The sequence below is a fragment of the Dasypus novemcinctus genome, chromosome 12 (genome assembly GCF_030445035.2).
Source record: "Dasypus novemcinctus isolate mDasNov1 chromosome 12, mDasNov1.1.hap2, whole genome shotgun sequence".
Taxonomy (NCBI): Eukaryota; Metazoa; Chordata; class Mammalia; order Cingulata; family Dasypodidae; genus Dasypus; species Dasypus novemcinctus.
Window position 1 is genome coordinate 32,980,017 of NC_080684.1, and position 19,695 is coordinate 32,999,711.

At 48.5% G+C, this 19,695-nt stretch overlaps 2 protein-coding genes across 4 annotated transcripts; one reads left to right on the forward strand and one right to left on the reverse strand.

Annotated features, from left to right (window-relative positions):
* The first annotated feature begins 912 nt into the window (after window positions 1-912).
* On the forward strand, window positions 913-12,784 carry AAAS (aladin WD repeat nucleoporin). Of its 3 annotated transcripts, none has more exons than XM_058308138.2 (16): window positions 916-1,194; window positions 2,254-2,381; window positions 5,856-5,911; window positions 6,247-6,338; window positions 6,491-6,537; window positions 6,754-6,852; window positions 7,162-7,305; window positions 10,526-10,646; window positions 10,976-11,100; window positions 11,241-11,301; window positions 11,433-11,523; window positions 11,732-11,825; window positions 11,909-11,976; window positions 12,127-12,208; window positions 12,329-12,413; window positions 12,537-12,784. In XM_058308138.2, the coding sequence occupies exons 1-16, from the start codon at window positions 1,072-1,074 to the stop codon at window positions 12,759-12,761; spliced, it is 1,641 nt and encodes a 546-aa protein (XP_058164121.1). In that variant the 5' UTR covers window positions 916-1,071; the 3' UTR covers window positions 12,762-12,784. The 3 variants fall into 3 exon arrangements, with proteins under 3 accessions (XP_058164119.1, XP_058164121.1, XP_058164120.1); XM_058308137.2 differs by lacking the exon at window positions 916-1,194 and adding an exon at window positions 1,226-1,344 and having other exon boundaries at window positions 2,144-2,381; XM_058308136.2 differs by lacking the exon at window positions 11,732-11,825 and having other exon boundaries at window positions 913-1,194; window positions 11,433-11,731.
* A 260-nt stretch (window positions 12,785-13,044) lies between these two features.
* MYG1 (MYG1 exonuclease) lies at window positions 13,045-19,617 on the reverse strand. The gene is made up of 7 exons (XM_058308140.2): window positions 19,218-19,617; window positions 18,927-19,039; window positions 16,071-16,230; window positions 13,960-14,112; window positions 13,698-13,820; window positions 13,404-13,585; window positions 13,045-13,261 (listed from the first exon to the last, which is right to left on the reverse strand). The coding sequence occupies exons 1-7, from the start codon at window positions 19,431-19,433 to the stop codon at window positions 13,063-13,065; spliced, it is 1,146 nt and encodes a 381-aa protein (XP_058164123.1). The 5' UTR covers window positions 19,434-19,617; the 3' UTR covers window positions 13,045-13,062.
* Window positions 19,618-19,695: the final 78 nt, after the last annotated feature.

Sequence of the window (19,695 nt, forward strand, 5' to 3'; positions counted from 1 at the left end):
CACGGCCCTTCAGATTGCTCATTAACATTTGTTAAATGAATGAACCTTACTGACAGCAGACTTATGGCTAACCCTAATAATCTCTCACATCTGTTTACGCACTTTTAATTTATTAAATGGCTCACATCCACTATTTTGTATGGGAAACAACAACGTGAAATAATTAGGACACTTTGCAAATGAGGAAACTGAAGCTCAGAAAATTCAATGGCTTTTCCAAAGACATACAGCTAGCTTTAAGAGAAGCACCTATTCTGCATTAGACTCCAGTTCTAATTTCATCCTTTGAAGTTAAATAGAATACGCCTCTCATTTTATTTTATTCTGAAGTCAGAAAGCCTGGTTTTAGTATTTCTAGGTCCAATCTCTGTGTGCCTCACTTTCCTGACGGGGATATAATGGCAGTACCCATTTCACCTCCTGGGGTTGTAACAATTATTTAAGCGCCTATTATAATACGCGCTCACGAATTGTTAATTTTCCAGCTGTTCTCACTTTCCCTTCCAGGACGCCAAATCCTGTGGACCCCGGGTTCCTGTGAGCGTAGCACTGTCTCTCCCAAGGTCTCCTTTCTGACTTCCTGCCTGCCTGAGGCTTTTCCCTCCGCTTTCAGCCAGCTCCTGCGACACGGCCTGTATTTTTCTCTGAGCGATCCACAGGTCTGGGAGGGTTTAATTAGGTCTTTCCCTAAATGTGGCTTATTTTGGACTTCCCGACCGCTAAGAAGTGAGTTGGAGACGGTGTTGGGGAATTCGTAGCTGGGAAAAACATCAGTCTCACAGGAAAGAACTGCTCCCGCCCTTAACCAAGGGGTGGCCCTGAGAACGTGTCGGCGCCGTTCCTTCTCCAGCCGCAAGGAGGCGCGCGAGAAAACTCCGGAAGTGCACCCCGGGACCGCGCACGCGTCCTTCTTCCCGTTATTCTTTTCTTCCGTTGAGCTTTGCGACGCCGTTTGTACCATGCGGCCTCCCGTCCATATCCGAATCTAGCCCGGGAACTAAGAGAGGAGCGAGATCAGCGCGGGCGCCTACCGGAAGTTTGCGAACTCCAGACTTTCCCGAGACCGGCAAGATGTGCTCCCTGGGATTGTTCCCTCCGCCGCCACTCAGGGGTCAAGTCACTCTATACGAGCACAATAACGAGCTGGTGACAGGCAACAGCTATGAGAGCCCGCCTCCCGACTTCCGGGGCCAGGTGGCCAGGGCGAGGAGGCGGGACCTACAGGCTTCGGGGCGGAGTTGGGGGGAATGCGGGCCCGGAGGCTGCCGGGGCGGGGCCGAGCCTGGGAAGAATGGCACATTGGAAACATCCTGGCCAGGGCAGAAGAGTGGAAGGGGCTGGAATGTATTTTATTTTATTTTATTTTATTTTTTTTTAATATTTATTTATTTATTTAATTTCCCCCCCTCCCCTGGTTGTCTGTTCTCGGTGTCTATTTGCTGCGTCTTGTTTCTTTGTCCGCTTCTGTTGTCGTCAGCGGCACGGGAAGTGTGGGCGGCGCCGTTCCTGGGCAGGCTGCACTTTCTTCTCACGCTGGGCGGCTTTCCTCACGGGCGCACTCCTTGCGCGTGGGGCTCTCACGCGGGGGACACCCTTGCGTGGCACGGCACTCCTTGCGCGCATCAGCACTGCGCATGGCCAGCTCCACACGGGTCAAGGAGGCCCGGGGTTTGAACCGCGGACCTCCCATATGGTAGACGGACGCCCTAACCACTGGGCCAAAGTCCGTTTCCCTGGAATGTATTTTAGGGGCAGGATGAGGGATGCTGAGAAGCTGCGGGACAGACCTAGAAGGATTGGAGAGAATGGAGGCCATTGAGGGGGGAGGAGAGGGACGGTAAGAAGGGAGGTTCAGAACAGTAGGAGGGACTGAGAATGGGAGGTGAGATCAGGGAGAGATTTGAAAAATTTGGGAGAATTGGGAAGGCACAACCTCCCTGTTCTCCCTGGGAAGAAAAGGGAAGGGAAATCGGTATTTATTGAGCATTTGCTATTTTTAAGAAACATGTTCTGAGGTGTTTTCCACAAATGTTAAGGGATTAGGAGTCACAGCAACCCTATGAAACACTCCAGTTTTACACGTGAGAGAGCTGAGACTTGTTTCCCATTGCCACAAGTGTAACTTTGTGGCAATGGAAAACAGGTCTCTTGAGCCTCTTACCCTTAACCCCGCCATGGGCTGGAGATGGCAAGGAGTTCAGCAGGAATCTGGGAAAGAGACTGACTGTTACATCCCTCGCTTCTGAGCTACAGTGGATCAATCTTCCTGTCCTACACCTGACCAAGGATCCCCTGAAAACCCCTGGGAGACTGGACCATGGTACAAGAACCGCCTTCATCCAACACCGGGAGCGAGTCTGGAAGAGATGCATTAATATTTGGTGAGGTTTGGCAAAGGTTCTCCTGGGCCAGGGTCTGCAGAATCTGGGGAAAATGAGACCACCACTTTTCTGTCTTGGTGCTCTCCAAAAGGCTATTTCATTAAAGCTCTCTCTTGTCCAGAGCCGTATTTCATTCATCATATCAAATTATCTCTCCTTATTCTGGAACTCAAGGCTGTGCAACAATAGTTCCGTTTCATCTCTATTGACTTGCCATGCTTGCTTTCTGGTTTGATCATGTCAACCTGCTCCCTGGCCCCATCTCCTGTCTTTAACACGTCTGAGCTTTTACCTAAATTTCGGTAAGGTTAGTATAAAGTTGCATTGAACAGTCTCATACTTAGGTCATTCATTTCACATATGGGGGTATATGTGTTCAGTTCCTGGCTTTGCCACTTTCTAGCTACGTGACCCTGGTTAAATTAAATTACTTACTGTGCTGGGTCCCCTGTAAAATGGAACCTATCTTTTTTTTTTTAAAGATTTATTTTATTTTATTTCTCTCCCCTTCCCCTCCCTGCCCCAGTTATCTGTTCTCTGTGTCCATTTCCTGCGTGTTCTTTTTGTCCACTTCTGTTGTTGTCAGTGGCATGGGAATCTGTGTTTCTTTTTGTTGCGTCATCTTACTGTGTCAGCTCTCCATGTGTGCGGTGCCATTCCTGGGCAGGCTGCACTTTCTTTTGCGCTGGGCGGCTCTCCTTACCGGAGGCACTCCTTGCGCGTGGGGCTCCCCCACGCAGGGGACACCCCTGCGTGGCAGGGCACTCCTTGCGCGCATCAGCACTACATGTGGGCCAGCTCCACATGGGTCAAGGAGGCCCGGGGTTTGAACCGCAGACCTTCCATGTTGTAGACGGACACCCTATCCACTGGGCCAAGACCACTCCTGGAACCTATCTTAAAAGGGTGTAGTTGGGGAACTGATGGGCTCAGTTGTTGAGCACTGGCTTCCCACATACAAGGTCCTGGGTTTAATCCTCTGCCCCGGTATCTCAAAAAAAAAAAAAAAAAATCAGAGTGAGGCTCCAATGAGTTAAAAGATGCAAAGCACTTAGAAAACTATGTATGGCACATATTAATCCCTTTGAACATTAGCTGTTGTTGTTATTAGTATCTGTAGGATGAATTCCTAGAAATGAGGGTGCTGTGTTCAAAGGGTATGTTCATTTGTAATTTTGTGAGCTGGTTACCAAATAGTCCTCCATTGAAATTGTTCATATTTGCAGTCCCCTCACACATATGTTATCAAACACTGATATTTGGTATTGTAGTACAGTTTAATTTGTGTGTCTCTTTGCAGTGAAGAGACACATCAGTTAAACATCAGAGTGAAGTTAAACATCAGTTCTGTGTTTAAGAAAATCCATTTGATCTTGGGTTCTTTCTTGCCTCCTGCCTCTCTGGTTGCTGCTGCTTAGCCTTTTCTGTGGCTCTTCTTCCTGATGTCTCTTAGATGTTGGTGTTCCTGGGACTCTGTCCTAGCCCTCACCATTAGTGCTGCCTTTTCTCCTTTGACTTCAGATCACTGCTCTAGACCTGGGTGTATTCTCTTGTCTGCCAAACATCCCCGATTGGATATTGCACATGCTTGATACACCCAGTGTGTTCAAACCTGATCTCTTCATTTCTCTCCCCAAACCTGCTGCCTCCCTAGGTTTTTCATCTCAAGGAATGAAGTCACCATTCATTCAGGAACAGGTGGTTTGAGTATAAGCTCTGAGGCAAAGAGACCAGGGTTGAATCCTAGCTATGCTACTTCCTGGCTGGGTCACCTTGGTCACATTAATTAGCATCTTCATGTCCCCGTTCTCTCACCTAAAAATGCAAATGATATTTAAAAAAAAAAGTGAAGCACCTAGCATCTGGACACTGTAAGTGTACCAGCAGTATTAGCTGCTAGCTAGGCTTATCACCTAGGTATTGTCCTGGTATTGTGCTCTTCTCACTACCCTTATCTAATTAGTTCACAGATCCTGTTTATTCAGCTTCCTAAATCTACATTTTTTCCATCCCCAATGGTTCAGGCCACTTTGACCTTTTTTCTAGATTCCTTTTTTTTTTTTTTTTTTTTTAAATATTTATTTATTATTATTATTTTTTAATTACATTAAAAAAAATATATGAGGTCCCATTCAACCCCACCGCCCCCGCCCCCCACTCCCCCCACAGCAACACTCTCTCCCATCATCGTGATACCTCCATTGCACCCGGTAAGTTCATCTCTGAGCATCACTGCACCCCATAGTCAATGGTCCACATCATAGCCCAGACTCTCTCACGTTCCATCCAGTGGGCCCTGGGGGGATCTACAGTGTCCCGTAATTGTCCGTGAAGCACTATCCAGGACAACTCCACGTCCCGAAAATGCCTCCACATCTCATCTAGATTCCTGAAGTAGTCTCTTAGCTGATCTCCCTCTCTCCATTCTTGTCCCCCTCTAATCCTCAACTGGGCTGATCTTTATAAAATGCCGATGTGTTCAGTTTATTTTTCTGCTTAAAGCCCTTCCACAGCTTTCTATTCACTGCCTTAGGGCAAGTCCTCACTCCTTGACCTGCTCACAAAGCCCTGCAAGACCTCTGAGCCTTTGTTGCCTCATCTATAAATTGGGTATAATGCCATTCAGAAGATTAGTGTGATAATTAAATGAAAGGGGGAAGTCACTTAATCGATTGGGCTCCTGGCTACCATATGGGAGGCCCTGGGTTCACATCCCACGACCTCCTTGTGAAGGCAGGCTGGCCGGCTCCTGTGGAGAGCTGGCACAGCAAGATTACGCAACGAAGGGAGACAAGCAGACACAAAAACATGCAGTGAATGGACAGAGAGCAGTCAGCAAGCAAGCTGCAAGGAGGGGGAAATAAAATTTTAAAATAATAAATGAAAGGATAATATATAAAGTGCCTAGCACATAGTTAGCACTCACTAAATGTGAGTTCCCTTGCTTTTATTTACTTTAAAGATTTATTTTTTATTTATTTCTCTCCCCTTCCCTCCCCCCCCCCCCGCCCAGTTGTCTGCTCTCGTATTTGCTGCGTGTTCTTCTGTGACCGCTTCTATCCTTATCAGCGGCACCGGGAATCTGTGTTTCTTTTTGTTGCGTCATCTTGTGTCAGCTCTCCGTGTGTGCGGCGCCATTCTTGGGCAGGCTGCTCTTTCTTTTGCGCTGGGCAACTCTCCTTAAGGGGCACGCTCCTTGCGCATGGGGCTTCCCTATGCAGGGGGCACCCCTGCATGGCAGGGCACTCCTTGCACACATCAGCACTGTGCATGGGCCAGCTCTACACGGGTCAAGGAGGGCTGGGGTATGAACCAGGGACCTCCCATGTGGTAGGTGGACACCCTATCCATTGGGCCAAGTCTGCTTCCCTCTCTTGCTTTTAATACGTATTTATTGAGTGAATGAAGAAAACTTGTATAAGGGGCGCTAAAGAGGTTGAAACAGTCTGACTCAGAGCTTTCTTTCCTCATTAGGCGTGATGTGGGCCTTTTTGGGGTGCTGAATGAAATTGCAAACTCAGAGGAAGAGGGTAAGTGCTTTTTTCTGTAGCTGTCTCTAGTGTTCTGGTTGGTCTCTCCCCTCCATATTCTCCTTCAGCTCTCCCTTACCCCGTCACCTCTTGTCCCGGCCCCTTTGCCTTTAACTCTGTTTTTCCTGGCCAAGTTGTTTACACTGGTATCATCTTTTCTTGTCCCCTCTATCTGCCCACATCCCCCAGAGTGAGTGTGCAGAGGGAGGTGTCCGGAGGACTTGCTGGGCAGAAGGACTTGCAGAGTGGCTTGTCCCTGCTTGTCCCTGGCCTAAGAGAGTGCCAGGAAGGGCCCTGTGAATGGTTTAATCACAGCTGCTTCCTCAACCCGACAGTGTTTGAGTGGGTGAAGACCACATCCAGCTGGGCCCTGGCACTCTGTCGATGGGTCTCCTCCCTCCATGGGTCACTGTTCCCCCACCTGTCCGTAAGTTTGATTTCCTCCCCTGTCCCTCGCCCCCTGTGCATTTCCCATCCTTAAAGGTCAAGGAGGGTGGGAGTGGTCCAGTGCCTTTGTGAGAGCATTGAAGGGATAAGTTCCCGGTTCCCGTGTGTCCTCTATCTACTCTGTCCTTCCAGCTCAGGAGTGAAGATTTGATTGCTGAATTTGCCCAAGTCACAAATTGGTGAGTGTACAAAACTATAGGGCTTTTTTGGGAAGAATGCCACAAACCTTGGAACTTCTTTTGGAGAGAAGAAAGTCAGAGACTTCCCCACCCCTTTCCTGATCACCACATTCTAATTACCATAAAGGAAAAAACACAACCATTTCCTCAACCATCTGAGCTTCTGGAATAGGGGTGAGTACAGGTTTAGATTCTTCATGCTCATTCCTGTTCTAGGTCCAGCTGCTGCTTGAGGGTCTTTGCATGGCACCCTCATACCAACAAGTTTGCAGTGGCCCTGCTGGATGACTCTATCCGCGTGTATAATGCCAACAGGTGTGTGGGGGAGCACGGGGCATTACTGACTCTTCAGTCCCCATAGATCAGTCTCCCCCCATCCAGCCTCAGGCTCAGTCCCAGGGTAATTATGCAGTTCCTGACCTTGGTACACAGGGCTCTTTCCAGAACTGGGATTAGGGAGGCTCTGGAACTGGGTGTGGCCTCTTCCCAACCCTGACCTCTCCCACTAGGCGCTTGGTCCTTGGGTGGAGTAGCTTCCTTTATGTGGCTTTCTCTGACCTGTATTTAGGTCCCCTGAGCCTGGGTATCCCTGCTTTGGCTCAGTCCCTTACCCTTTCATCCTAGCAATATAGTTCCCTCCCTGAAGCACCGGCTGCAGCGAAATGTGGCGGCTCTAGCCTGGAAGCCCCTCAGTGCCTCTGTCTTGGCTGTGGCCTGCCAGAGCTGCATTCTCATCTGGACCCTGGACCCTACCTCCTTGTCTACCCGGTGAGTTGCTGCAGCCTCTGCTTTACCTTGGCCTGAGGGTTGCAGTCATGCTAGGGGTGCGGGTGGTGAGGATGTCTGGGAGGAAAGTTCTTTGTCCTTACCGAACTTTCCTGAGCTGTGGGAGAAGCAGACCTAAGATCAGGCTGGAGGTGCTGAGATTGTTCTAATCTAGAGACGGGGGCAAAACTAGGGGCTCCTGGGATTGCAGGGGGAGTTATCTGTGAGTCACGAATGGAGAGACTTTTCTAGAGAGCTATGAGATGCAAGTTTAAAGCAAAAGAGCAAAGGGAATGAATAGGAATATAAGCTGAAACTAGTGAAATTGGAAAGAGAATCTCCATGACAGTAAACTAAGAATAAAACTAGAAACTGGGTCTTTAATTTTAGAATAAAGAAGAACTTTAGGCCAGCCTAACTATGGAAAGAGAAGATATACTATATTTTCAGAATGGGAAAGGAGAAATAACCACAGAGATGAAATAAAACAGAATTATAAGAAAATATTAGGTACAACTTTAGCCCAACAAATGGAAACATTTGATTTTTTAGCAAAATAGAAATTTCCAAAGTTGACTCTAGAATTGAGAAGGATGAGTTCTACCATTAAAAATGATGCCAGGCCAAGATGGTTTTTTAAGAGTTATATTCAATTGTTAAAGAATAGATTATCTTTTTTTTTTTTTTTTTTTTTTGAGGTACCCGGGCCCAGGGATTGAACCTGGGACCTTGTATGTGGAGAGCCAGCACTCAACCACTGAGCCACATTGGTTCCCCCGAGTTGGTGTTTTCGCTTGTTTGCCTGTTGTTTGTTTTTTGTTTTTAGGAGCACCAGGAACAGAACCTGGGACCTCCCACATGGGAAGCAGGTTATTTTAACAACCCCAGATCATAGAAAAATTTGGAAAGCCTGCTGATTTATTCACTTTTTCCTTTTAATAGACTTTTTTTTTGGGGGGGAATAATTTTGGTTTTCTAGAAAAGTTCCAAAGGTAGGACAGAGTTTGCTATAGTACTCCTCACCAGAGTCCCCTATTGTTAATGCTTTATATTACAATGTTATATTTGTCAAACGGAAGAAACTAACATTTGGACATTACTAGTAACCTCCAGACTGTGTTTCACCAGTTTTTCCATTAATATACATTTTCCAGGATCCACCCTTATTTATCTATTTCTTTCTTTTTAGGAGGTTCCAGGGATTGAACCCAGGACCTCATACATGGGAAGCAGATGCTCAGCCACTGAGCTACATCTGCTCCCCCATTTTTTTTTTTAAAGATTTATTTTATTTTTCTTTTATTTTCCCCCCTCCCCCAGATAGTTCTCTTGTCTGTCTGCTTGTTGTGTGCTCACCTTCTCCAGGAGGCACCGGGAACCAAACCTGGGACCCCCAAATGAGAGGCGAGTGCCCAATGGCCTGTGCCACATCTGCTTCCCATGGGCTGCAGTATCTACTTCTGCTGGCTTGTGGTGGGAGGCATCTAGCAGGAGGGGCGTCTGCTCGTCTTCTTTTAGAAAGCACCGGGACCTAAACCTGGGACCTCCTGTGTGGTAGGCAGGTACCCAACTGGTTGACCACATTCACTCCCCCTCATTTATTTATTTATTTTAATCCCCCCTCCCATTTATTCTATAAAGCATTTATAACTCTAATACCTAAACCAGATAACAGGTGGTACAAAAAAAGTAAATATTTGAGCACAGATTAAAAATCCTAGTAAGATATTAGTAAATGGAATCCAAAAGCATATTAAATAATTAAACATCTTAAGTAGGGCTTTCCAGAAATGAAAGACCATTCATCATTAGGAAATCTAAGAATGTGATTTATTATATTAGCAAATTAAAGGAAGAAAAATACATGTATTATTTCCTCCCAAAAAGCAGACATTCCATTTGAAACACGAAATAAAGTAGAAAGAGATGATCAAAATATAAAAATATTTATTCAGAATCAGTAGCTAACATATTAAACAGTGAAATGTTGAATACTAAAGGAGTTTCCGATAATGTCAAGGTAAAGACAGATATCACTATGAGTAATGGACATTATTTTTGGAAGTAAATGCAGTAGTAAGACAAAATGATATGCGGTAACATCTTTAAAAAAAAAGAAATTCTTATTTTAAGATGATATGGTTTCATATTTAGATAAAATAATTCATCAGAATATTTTTATTTTTTAAAGGTGTAAGCCCCTTAGCTCCTAAGCTCCACTTTAATAACCTCTTCCTTACAAATAATGGCATGAGTACATAAATATATAGGTATATATATAGAAAATATTGCAGCATTGTTTATAATAAAAAATTCAAGCGAAGAAAAAAATAAAGAATTATAAGCAACCAAAATGTCCATTGGTGGAGGCACGATTGAATAAATGAGGGTTTCTCTGCTCAGTGGAATACAAGGGAGCCATTGAAAAGAATGAGATGGATCTGTGTGGACTGACCTGAAAAAATAGTTGAATAAGTTGTAGATTGGTGACCTAAGACCTCGTTGGCACTAAAGGTGGTTATAGTTAGGTGGAGAAGGGAGAGGGTGGCATTAATTCAGGTAGTGGCCTGCACCTATCAGACCAAGTGCATGGCTCTTGAGATATGAAGCGGAGTAAGACTCAGCTGATCACCAGGGTATTTCCCAGCCTAGTGATGGAGGGTGGCCCGCATATGGCATCTTTATGTCAGAAGCAGAAAGTACTGTAGGAGCATAATAGGAACATGTCCTGTGCTAGAGGAGGGAGGCTAACTCTGACAAGGAGAGAAAGACGGAGTTGTGGATAACTCTGGAAAGAGAAGAGGTTGGCACTTGGAGGTAATAGACTATCCCAGGCCCCAGGCAGGATGTTCCTCTGGGTAGAGGGCTCTCATCTCTGCCACGGCCAGACTTCTCTCTAGCTCAGCACCTCCTAGCTTTACTGATGGGAAGTCTAGGTCTCCCTGAGGCCCTCCTGCCGTAGTGACAGCTCATCCCCTTACAGAGACATGCAGATCATTGTTCTTCTCTGCAGATCTTGTCTTGGTGACATTGTCCAGCCTTCACCTTTGTTTTCTTTAACTTCTATAATCCTTACTTCTTTTCCCTAACCTGGGTTTGAGCTCAGAGGGACCACTGGGATTGGGAGGTTTGCGCAGAAAGAAGCAAGTAAAACTATGGGGTACTTTTTTTTTTTTCTTTTTTTGCCTGCTTCTGACTCCACATCCTCCATGTCCCATGGCAGACCCTCTTCTGGCTGTGCTCAAGTGCTCTTTCACCCTGGGCACACGCCTGTCACCAGCTTGGCCTGGGCACCCAGTGGGGGGCGGCTGCTCTCAGCTTCACCTGTAGATGCTGCTATCCTGGTAAGTTGGTACCCAGGCTTGAGGAAAGAGCATTCTTTACCTGGTGGTGGAATATACCATGGGGAAATGAGAGGGATAATTGCCCATTCAGTCTTTTTTTTTTTTTTTTAATTTATTAAAATGTATCATTCACACATGAACATAAACAATGAGTGTATAGTAAGAGTTGGGAACTTAAAAAACAAACCTATTTCCTTTTAACAGTCCCCTTCCTACTTCTTCCCCTTTCTGGTTCTTTGGACCTAGAAGAGGGTCGCTCACTGTGAATGAGAGATGATAGGAATATTTGTTTCCTCTGTGCCTCACTCTCCTGCCCCCTTCCCCCTTAGGTATGGGATGTCTCAACAGAGACTTGTGTACCCCTTCCCTGGTTCCGGGGAGGTGGAGTCACCAACCTTCTCTGGTCCCCAGATGGCAGTAAAGTCCTGGCTACCACCCCGTCAGCTGTCTTTCGGTGAGTGGGAGGCTAGAAGGACGGACCCTCCTGTCCCAATTTTCTTTCTTTGACTTGACTCTGGGGACAGACAGAGGAAGGGACGTTCAAGTTTTGGAATCTAGAGACCCTAAGCTGTGATGTGCCTCTCTCTGGCTCAGGGTCTTCGAGGCCCAAATGTGGACTTGTGAGAGGTGGCCTACACTATCAGGACGCTGTCAGGTAAGGTGGGGGCAAGGTGGCAATTCCACTGGGCCCCTGAGCCAAGCCTGGCTTTCCACCACCTCTACTTCTTTCCTTCCTGTATTCCCTTGTGGATCACCCTTTTCCTTCCTTTTGCTCCTTGACCCCAGACTGGCTGCTGGAGCCCAGATGGAAACCGGCTTTTGTTCACTGTCTTTGGGGAACCACTGATTTACTCCTTGTCATTCCCAGAACGTTGTGGTGAGTTCGGGGCAACACTTCAGGATGTAGAATATCTAGATGTTGAGAGGCAGGCTGGAGCCCTCTGGAAGATACTACTCTGTGGGATAAAAGGAATTACAGAAGCTCAGGAGACTTCAGAGGCATTGATGCCTGTAATGGGGAGGTGGAGGAGGACCAGTGAGAAGCTTATGTTTCCTGCACTTCGGAGCTCTGCCCTTATCCACAGGTGAGGGAAAGGGGCATGTTGGAGGCGCCAAGTCAGCAACAATTGTAGCAGATCTGTCTGAGACAACAATACAGACACCAGATGGAGAGAAGAGGTGATCTGAGGGGGAGTGGGGGCAGTGTAAGGAAGGTGGAAGGGACCACACTGAACCCCCCAATCTACTCTCCTGGTCTGCAGACTCGGGGGAGAGGCGCACTCCATGGTCTGGGACCCCAGTGGGGAGCGTCTGGCTGTGCTCATGAAAGGTAAGGGGTGGGGACGAAGGGTTTTTTGCTCACCTTGCAGCCATCTACCCCATGGATTGGGTATGTCCACATCCTGGCCTGCAGTTCTCTTCTGCCCTTCACTGGGATTCTGCCTCCAGAGCTTCATATCTCTGGATCCATTTCTTGCAGGAAATCCACATGTGCAGGATGGTAAACCAGTCATCCTCCTTTTTCGCACTCGCAACAGCCCCGTGTTTGAGCTACTTCCCTGGTAAGTGCCAGGCAGCCTATCAGATTGGTTCCTCAGCAGCCTTCCCACCCCAACCCATGTTTTACTACACCTCCCTTCTACCCCTAGTTGTCTGCTCACCTTTTTCCCCTTCCCTCCTAGTGGTGTTATCCAGGGGGAGCCAGGAGCGCAAGCCCAGCTCATCAGTTTCCATCCATCTTTTAACAAAGGGGCCCTGCTTAGTGTGGTGAGTAGGCCAGGCTGCTGGGGGTGGGCTAGAGCAGCTCAAGGTCTTAGCTGGCATGGGGCTCTGCCATGTGGCCGTTCTTTGGGCCCCAGACTGACAAGTTTTTCTTTCCCCTCTCTGCAGTGCTGGTCCACAGGCCGAATTGCCCACATTCCTCTGTATTTTGTCAATGCCCAGTTTCCACGTTTCAGCCCAGTGCTTGGCCGGGCCCAGGAGCCCCCAGCTGGGGGTGGAGGCTCTAGTCATGACCTGCCCCTCTTTACTGAAACATCCCCAACCTCTGCCCCTTGGGACCTTGTCCCAGGGCCACCACCTGCTCGGCCTCACTCCCCTCACACTTCCCTCTAATAAAGACTTTGTTTTGCACTCAATTACCAGACCCTTTTTCCAGGGAGTTGTGAGGGCAGGGGGGCAGGCACTTTGGGTTACGATCCTGGCTCTGTCATTTTTTAATTAATTTTGGTCAAATTAACTAATGCTAGAAGTGGATGGCTTCCAAACAAAGAAAGCAAGACCAGTTGTTAATGTGAGGAAAATACCTAGGAAAGGGTCTGGCACAGAGGTGTTTACCTTTTCCCGAGTTTGAGCAAGTTCTCAGGTATAGGGCAATGATGGGCAAGGACTTGGTGAATATGAGATGGAAGACACTTTATTGGACTAGGGGATTTGTGGAAGGCACAGGTGCTGGGCGCTGGGCCAAGGTGGCACGGGCCATGTTCAAGGCTCCTTCTCGGGTCTGGTGTCCTCCGATGAAGCCACTAGCATGGACAAAGATGCAGCCAGGAATCCCACTGACCTGGTCGAGGGCCTCGTCCCGAAGACCCCGCCATGGCTCTGGCAGGGGCAGCCTTCAAGTGAGCGGAAAGAGAGAGTTGGTGGGAGCAAATGGAGGTCTGAGGAACTGAGGGAAGGGAGCAGAGCAGGCCAGAGTCGGCAGCCTCCTCTAATAGGGCTGAAACAGGTGGGAGGGTCTGAAGGGTGGGGCCTCACCGGCTCTGGAATGAGTGTGGCTCCTTGGGCACACACTGTACCCGCCACTGTCCAGCCTGGTCAGTGTAGATCACAAAGGCGATGGCCGCTGTGGGGGACAGCCCAGATTCCAGGTGGTAGAGGTGCTCCTTCCAGGGGCATCCGCCACTGGCCAGTTCCACTATCTCCCCACTTGGGTCCACCTGAAAGAGAAGTAGGGCAGGGTCAGAGAGTTCAGGGTAGAACCAGGAGCCCCTGTTGCCAGCAGTCACAGATCCTTCAGCCACAGTGCTGCCTCCTATGCCAGGCCAGTACCTGGAACCGCTGGGCCAGGGCCTCTTCCACCAGGGCCCGGGCTGGCAGCCAGCTGTGCTGGTAGAAGTCTAGTCTCTGCAGAAACTCCTCTCGAACCAGATCCATTGCACGCTTGAATCCTGCCTGGGAATCATGTAAAAATCAGAACCACAGAGTTGGTCCCAACTTTTTACTTTCCTAGGGCTTAGAATGGCAAACACTCCCATTTCCCTCCTCGAGGTTCTTCTATGCCTCATGGTCTCCTCCCATGGGCCTTCCCTACCTCAGTGTCTTGGCTGGGCTGGTTCCAGGCGGGATTAAGTCGAGCAACCCGGGCACTCAGGGTAGTGGTCAGTGCATAGCGAGGCTCCCCCTCTGCCCACTGGGAGATCCCATTGTCCACTGCGTCCACTTCTTCCACGAAGTTCTCATACATCTAAGATAGCAGCAAGGGCAATATTCTTGAGAATAGGTACCATTTGCTGAAGTTTTAAAGGTTTCAAAGTGTGTTCACACACACTCATTTAATCCTTACAATAGTTCTGTCTGAGGATTTTTCAGCATTAATCAGGCCAGTACAGGAGGAACTGGCAAGTCCAGAGACTTGCTCAAGGTCAGATAACTTAACAATGCTCAGATCATCCAAATTGCTAATCCAGCGCACACTCTACCACAAAGCCTGAGCCAAGGCCATGTGCTGGAGGGAAACTGCCAACTCTGGAACAAGGAAGGCCTCTAGTTCCTTAAGGTGCTCTGAGGGAGTGCATCCCTATAGCAGAGGGAGGGTAAGGCTCTGGGTGGGCCAAAAGTAGGCTACTTGGATAACTTGCTTAATGAGGTACAGGAGGGTCTGGCCAGATACCTGGAGCAAGTGGGAGGAAGAATGACTGCTGGTCTAGGAGTCAAGAGCTAGGAGGATGTGGTCCCAGGGAAACCCAAAACGTGCCATGTGACATCAGCAATTGCAGTATCTCCTGAGGCTCAGCTAGGGAACTGGAGGACAATGCCTCAAGTCTTCAGACAGAAATCTCTTTAATCTGGACCCCAGTGTCATGCTTGATTAAAAACTTGAGTTTACTTCGGTCAATTTGCTTAGAAACCTCCTCAGCTGTGGAAGGGAAAATTGTCCTAGGCAGTCTAAAACCTTGGCATTTCCAGAATTCCAGTTTAACCTGCTATTATCTTCGCTTTTCTGGAGCACACTAAGGCTGTCGGGGGAGGGGGTGCAGAAAAAAGGCCAGAAAGGAATTCAATAGCCTACATAGAAAAAGTAAGAATGACCTATAACTTCTCCAATAAAAATTATTTTAAAAAATAGGCAAGGAAAATGGATGTGGCTCAAGCAGTTGAGCACCCACCTCCCACACGGGAGGTCCTGGGTTCAGTTCCTGGTGCCTCCTGAAGAAACATAAAAACAAGCAAGCAAAACAAGTTAAAAAAAAACAACTCAGAGACTTATGTGGCTCAGTGTTGGAGCACCAGCTTCCCACATGCAAGGTCCCAGGTTAAATCCCCAGCCCCTGGTACCTCAAAAAACAAAAACAAAAAAACAAAGGCAAAACAAATGTGTGATGTTGGAAGTCAGGACAGTGTTTACCTGTGGTGGGGGTGGGATACGTGGCTAGCATGGAGCTACAGGAGCAGCCTCTGGGGAAACTGTTCTGTCCCTTGATCTGGTTACTGGTTACACCGGTATCTTGATTTTGTGAACTCACTGAGTGTAAGCTTAGGAACTTTTCTCTGTACACGTTATACTTCAAAGAAAAGTTTAATAAAGATTAGAAAAAGAATGAACCGAATCTGAGGTTTGACTTGTGAACTTCCAGGGACAGTCAGGTAAAGTAAGTTATCTTCAGTGTCGTCCGATCTGACCCGTGCTTGACCATGAGCTCTGTTCCCTTTCCCCATAGCAGGAACCTGCTGAGCTGCCTGCAGGGGACACTGGTGGAATCTGAAGGCATTTTCATATACAAACCGTTCCCAGCCAAGCTTCCTAGCTCAGATGCCTCAGATGAGTTACAGTGGTTGCTAAGGGGGGCTCCCCTCGACCTTCAGGGCATATGCTTCCAATCACAAACAGCCTGTTGCACTGACCAAAGTGTGCTGAGTCATTTTTTTTTAGGTGTTCCAGATTGAAAAAAAGACTGGGAAACACTGAGTTAGGTTTTCAAAGTCCTTTCTCCCTCATGATCTCAGCTACCCCAGGACCAAAGGAGGGGAGACAGTACCATCCCCTTGTGAGCAGCTGGGCCTGACTGCAGCAGACTGCGCATGCTGGGACTGGCTGTGGGTCAGGGATCCTGACGTCCTTAGGCCCCGTCCTGTGTGTGCGTGCACCACTCCCCGCTGGCCTTCAGAGTGCGCACCGGGGCACCTCTATCCTTGGATCCTCACCTTGTCATAGAGGGTGCCCACCATGCTGTCCTCTTCGCTACAGCCTAGCAAGTGGGCCAGCAGCTTGTGCCCGAAATGCAGATAGATGAGTCCCGCACTGCTCAGCTTGGTCTGCCACAGCTTCCCAGGGCACAGGGAGCTCATGGTCTCGGTGAAAGACCTGGGGAGCACAGGGAGGTGGGGCTATGAAGGGGTTGGCCCCGGTTACCCCCAGTGTGTGTGCTGCATGTGCAGACACTCATGGGCAGGCCCGGGGAGATGGGAAATAGACTGGGAGAAAGCCCAGCTGGGGATGCTTTGGCTTTTCCTCAGGGGTCAAATGGATCTTGGCTTAGGGATCTTGGCTCCCTGCTCTCAAGAAGCTTACCGCCTATTAGGGGCAGACGGACACACACACAACCAAGTGAGTGCTCTAGCAAGGTTATAAACAAGGAAGAGGCGGGAGGGGATGAGAAAAAGATAAATTAGTGCATGTTCACCAGACTGACAATGGGTGAAGGAGAAATGGCATTCCAGGTAGAGGGAAGAAATGGACCATGGCTGGCTAAGAAATAGGTCTCTTCTGGCCCGTGCACGGTGCTGATGTGTGCAAGGAGTGCTGTGCCACACAGGGGTGTCCCCTGTGTAGGGGAGCCTCACGTGCAAGGAGTGCGCCCTATAAGGAGAGCCGCCCAGTGCGAAAGAAGTGCAGCCTGCCCAGGAATGGTGCCACACACACGGAGAGCTGACGCAGCAAGATGACGCAACAAAAAGAGACGCAGATTCCGGGTGCCACTGACAAGAATACAGGTGGACACAGAACATGCAGCTAATGGACACAAAGCAGACAATTCAGGGGCAGGGAAGGGGAGAGAAATTAAATTTTTTAAAAAAGGAAAAAAAAGGTCTCTTCATGGATTTGCAAGAAAGGCAGCTTGGTGATGAGGAGTGGGTGGCAAAAGATGAAGGTGGGGTGAGAGAAAAGCTTTGGTAATGGATGGTGGCAGTGGTAGCACAACGTTGTAACACCAATGAACTGTATACTTGAAAGTGGTTTTGAAAAAAAGAGCTGGAAAGCCAGAGGCCAGATCATGCCACACTTAGGAGTCTGGACGTTATCTGTAGGCCAGTGGAGCGGGGAAGGGCACTGAGGGATTTTAGGCAGAAAAGTGCATGTTAGAGCATCCTGCCAGTTCACATGGAGACCAGAAGCAAGGAGAGAACCTGCAATGGTCCCGGTGAGAGGGGGGTGGGAATTTGAATGGTAGGGGAACAGAGAATAGGGAACAGATGTGACAGATGTTAAGGTAGTAGAAACTACAGTTGTGATTTTCCAATACCAATCCATCAGAATAATCTAGAGAGCTTTTTTTTTTGCTTTAATAATTTTTATTAAATATTGTAAAAATACAACATATAAAACATACGCAAGGTATAAAGGCTGCTAATACTCCCTTGTGTGTGCTAAGATTCAAAAACAACCAAAATTAAACAATCCAGTGTTTACAGAAATAGACCTAAATGCTAAAACTACACATAGGAATAAGGGAATGGACAAAATTCTCACTTCTGGGGGAGGCAGGGGTATGGGCTAGGGAAGAAGCACACAGGTACAGATGCAAAGGGAATGATAATGCTTCAGCTCTTAGGGAAATAGGTTCATGGGTGTTCCTTTTGTATTCCAGATATTGCTTTTTTTTTTTTAAGTATATAATCTAGAACCATTAGAAAAGAGGAAGTCAATAGTGTCATTTGCCATAAGGAGGTCCATAGGGGTAGACCCTAAGCCAGCTTCCTGAGAGGCTGGAGGGGAGTGAAGTGGAAGGGAAGAGGCGGAGCCAGGGCAGATCATTCTTTTGAAGAGTGACTGAGAGTAAGAGATTAGGCTGTAACTACCGGGAGGGCTCCCTTCAGGCATCATTTATAAGAGTTATAATAAGTACAATGTTTTAAAAAATAGGGTGAGGGCAAGAGAGCGAGGGAGAAACACAGAAATGTCCTTACGATCCCTCAGAGATAACTAGTTTGAACAGTGTAGTGCATGTAAAGGAGGTCTTTTTGTTTTTGTTTTTAATTCACTCCTTTGTTTGTTTTCAAGATGGGAGATGCTCCGGTAGAGTTTTACACTGTAGGGAAGAAGTAGGAAATGCTGGTGGGAGAACTGTGACAAAGTCCCAGAGAAGAAACTAAAAGATTGGACCAAGGGCAGAAGACTAACCAACAGAAGGGAACACTTTTTCCTGAATGGAATGAGGGAGTTGAGGGTGTTCAGAGGGGGAAACTGAGGGAGTTCATGCAGGAAAAGCTCAATTTTCTTTGAGTAGTAGAAAGCAGGGACAATCACTGAAGGAGTTTGATGAGGTAGGGAGTTTGAGGTGAAGGAAAAGAAATTGTTGATAATGGGCTACCCTTGGACAAGGAAAACTTCCCAGTGGAAGAATCTAAATGAAGGAGAGTATGCCCATCTGAACTGTCAGGGATCACTACAATCACGTGGGCCCAGCAGCCCTATGGAGGAAAGCAAGAGCTGGTGAGTAGATTAATCCCAGAAAGGGCATGAGTTGGGGTGATTAACAGTGCTGGCAGAAAAGCCTGAGCTGAGGAAGGTCAGGAGGAGCCTGAGGGACTGACTGACCAGGAACCAAGGGGAGGCTTGGACAGAGGCGAAGGAGTAGGGAGGTGGAACGGCAGGTAGGTGGGTGAAGAGCAGGCAGGGAGTTGGAAGGATGGGAGGCTGTACTCCCGGTGGGATTCAAGAGTTCGATTTCAATGACGGCAGTTTCCTTTGCTGACACTACCAAGGTAGTGGATGGCTGGACTGGAGGACAGACAAAGGTTGAAGTAAAAAGGTAAAGGAAAAGGGATCTGGGAACCCACCTCTGGTGATGGTCATATCGGTGTCTCTGAGGATCGTACTCCCCACCCACGTCCACCACGATGTCACACAGGGCCAGTTCTTTGGGGTCCCGAGTCCGCACAATCTCTGCATCCTGTGAAGGACACGGAAGGTGAGGGGGCAGGACGTTAATGTATTCCAGGGGAGCCGGAGCGAGCAGGAGGGGTGACACCAGAGGGACCCAGTTAGAACAGGCTGGAGCACCCCGAGTTAGAGGGAACGCAGTCCACCCCAGAGCACGCGGGTAGACTCGGCGTTTTCAGCCACCGTACCCGGTATTCAGGCAGGAGGCGAAGGAGCGCGCATGCCAGTGCCTCGTCGCAATGGAAAGTGCCGTTGTGCGTCCCGATTCGGGGCGGTGCCATGATATCACCACGGGGTCGTTTGGGAGGCGGGACGGATGCTGGGTCCAGCATGCGGTGCCGGGCCCGGAAAGGCGACAGCGGCAAAAGGCGCAGGCAGATGCGGCACAGGACACGGTGAACCATATGGGTCCCCTCCGGGAAGGCGGGGCTCCAACCCGGAAGGGGAAGTGCCCGATTGGCCCCACTTCCGCTTGCCAGCGGTTCCCCTGGCAACCGGTTGGCCAGGGCCTCGCCGGAGGGCGTTGCTACCCAAGGCAGGATTTCTCCAGTTCCCCGAAGGGCCCCCAGGTGGAGCCTCTAGAACGGGAACTCCCCTGCTGCTTATCACCGGCTGGGCAGAGGCCTGCCTTCTCGGCCATCGCCAACCTCACCACAGTACCTGATT

Bases quoted from the DNA above. Each gene is read 5' to 3' on its own strand.
- AAAS (XM_058308136.2), top strand. From the start codon at position 1,072: ATGTGCTCCCTGGGATTGTTCCCTCCGCCGCCACTCAGGGGTCAAGTC. The intron at 2,382-5,855 runs GTGAGGTTTGGC...TTTCCTCATTAG, and splicing joins AAGAGATGCATTAATATTTG to GCGTGATGTGGGCCTTTTTG. The intron at 6,853-7,161 runs GTGTGTGGGGGA...CTTTCATCCTAG, and splicing joins CGCGTGTATAATGCCAACAG to CAATATAGTTCCCTCCCTGA.
- MYG1 (XM_058308140.2), bottom strand. From the start codon at position 19,433: ATGGTTCACCGTGTCCTGTGCCGCATCTGCCTGCGCCTTTTGCCGCTG. The intron at 13,821-13,959 runs GTAGGGAAGGCC...CATGATTCCCAG, and splicing joins AGCCCAGCCAAGACACTGAG to GCAGGATTCAAGCGTGCAAT. The intron at 13,262-13,403 runs GTGAGGCCCCAC...GCTCACTTGAAG, and splicing joins CCACACTCATTCCAGAGCCG to GCTGCCCCTGCCAGAGCCAT.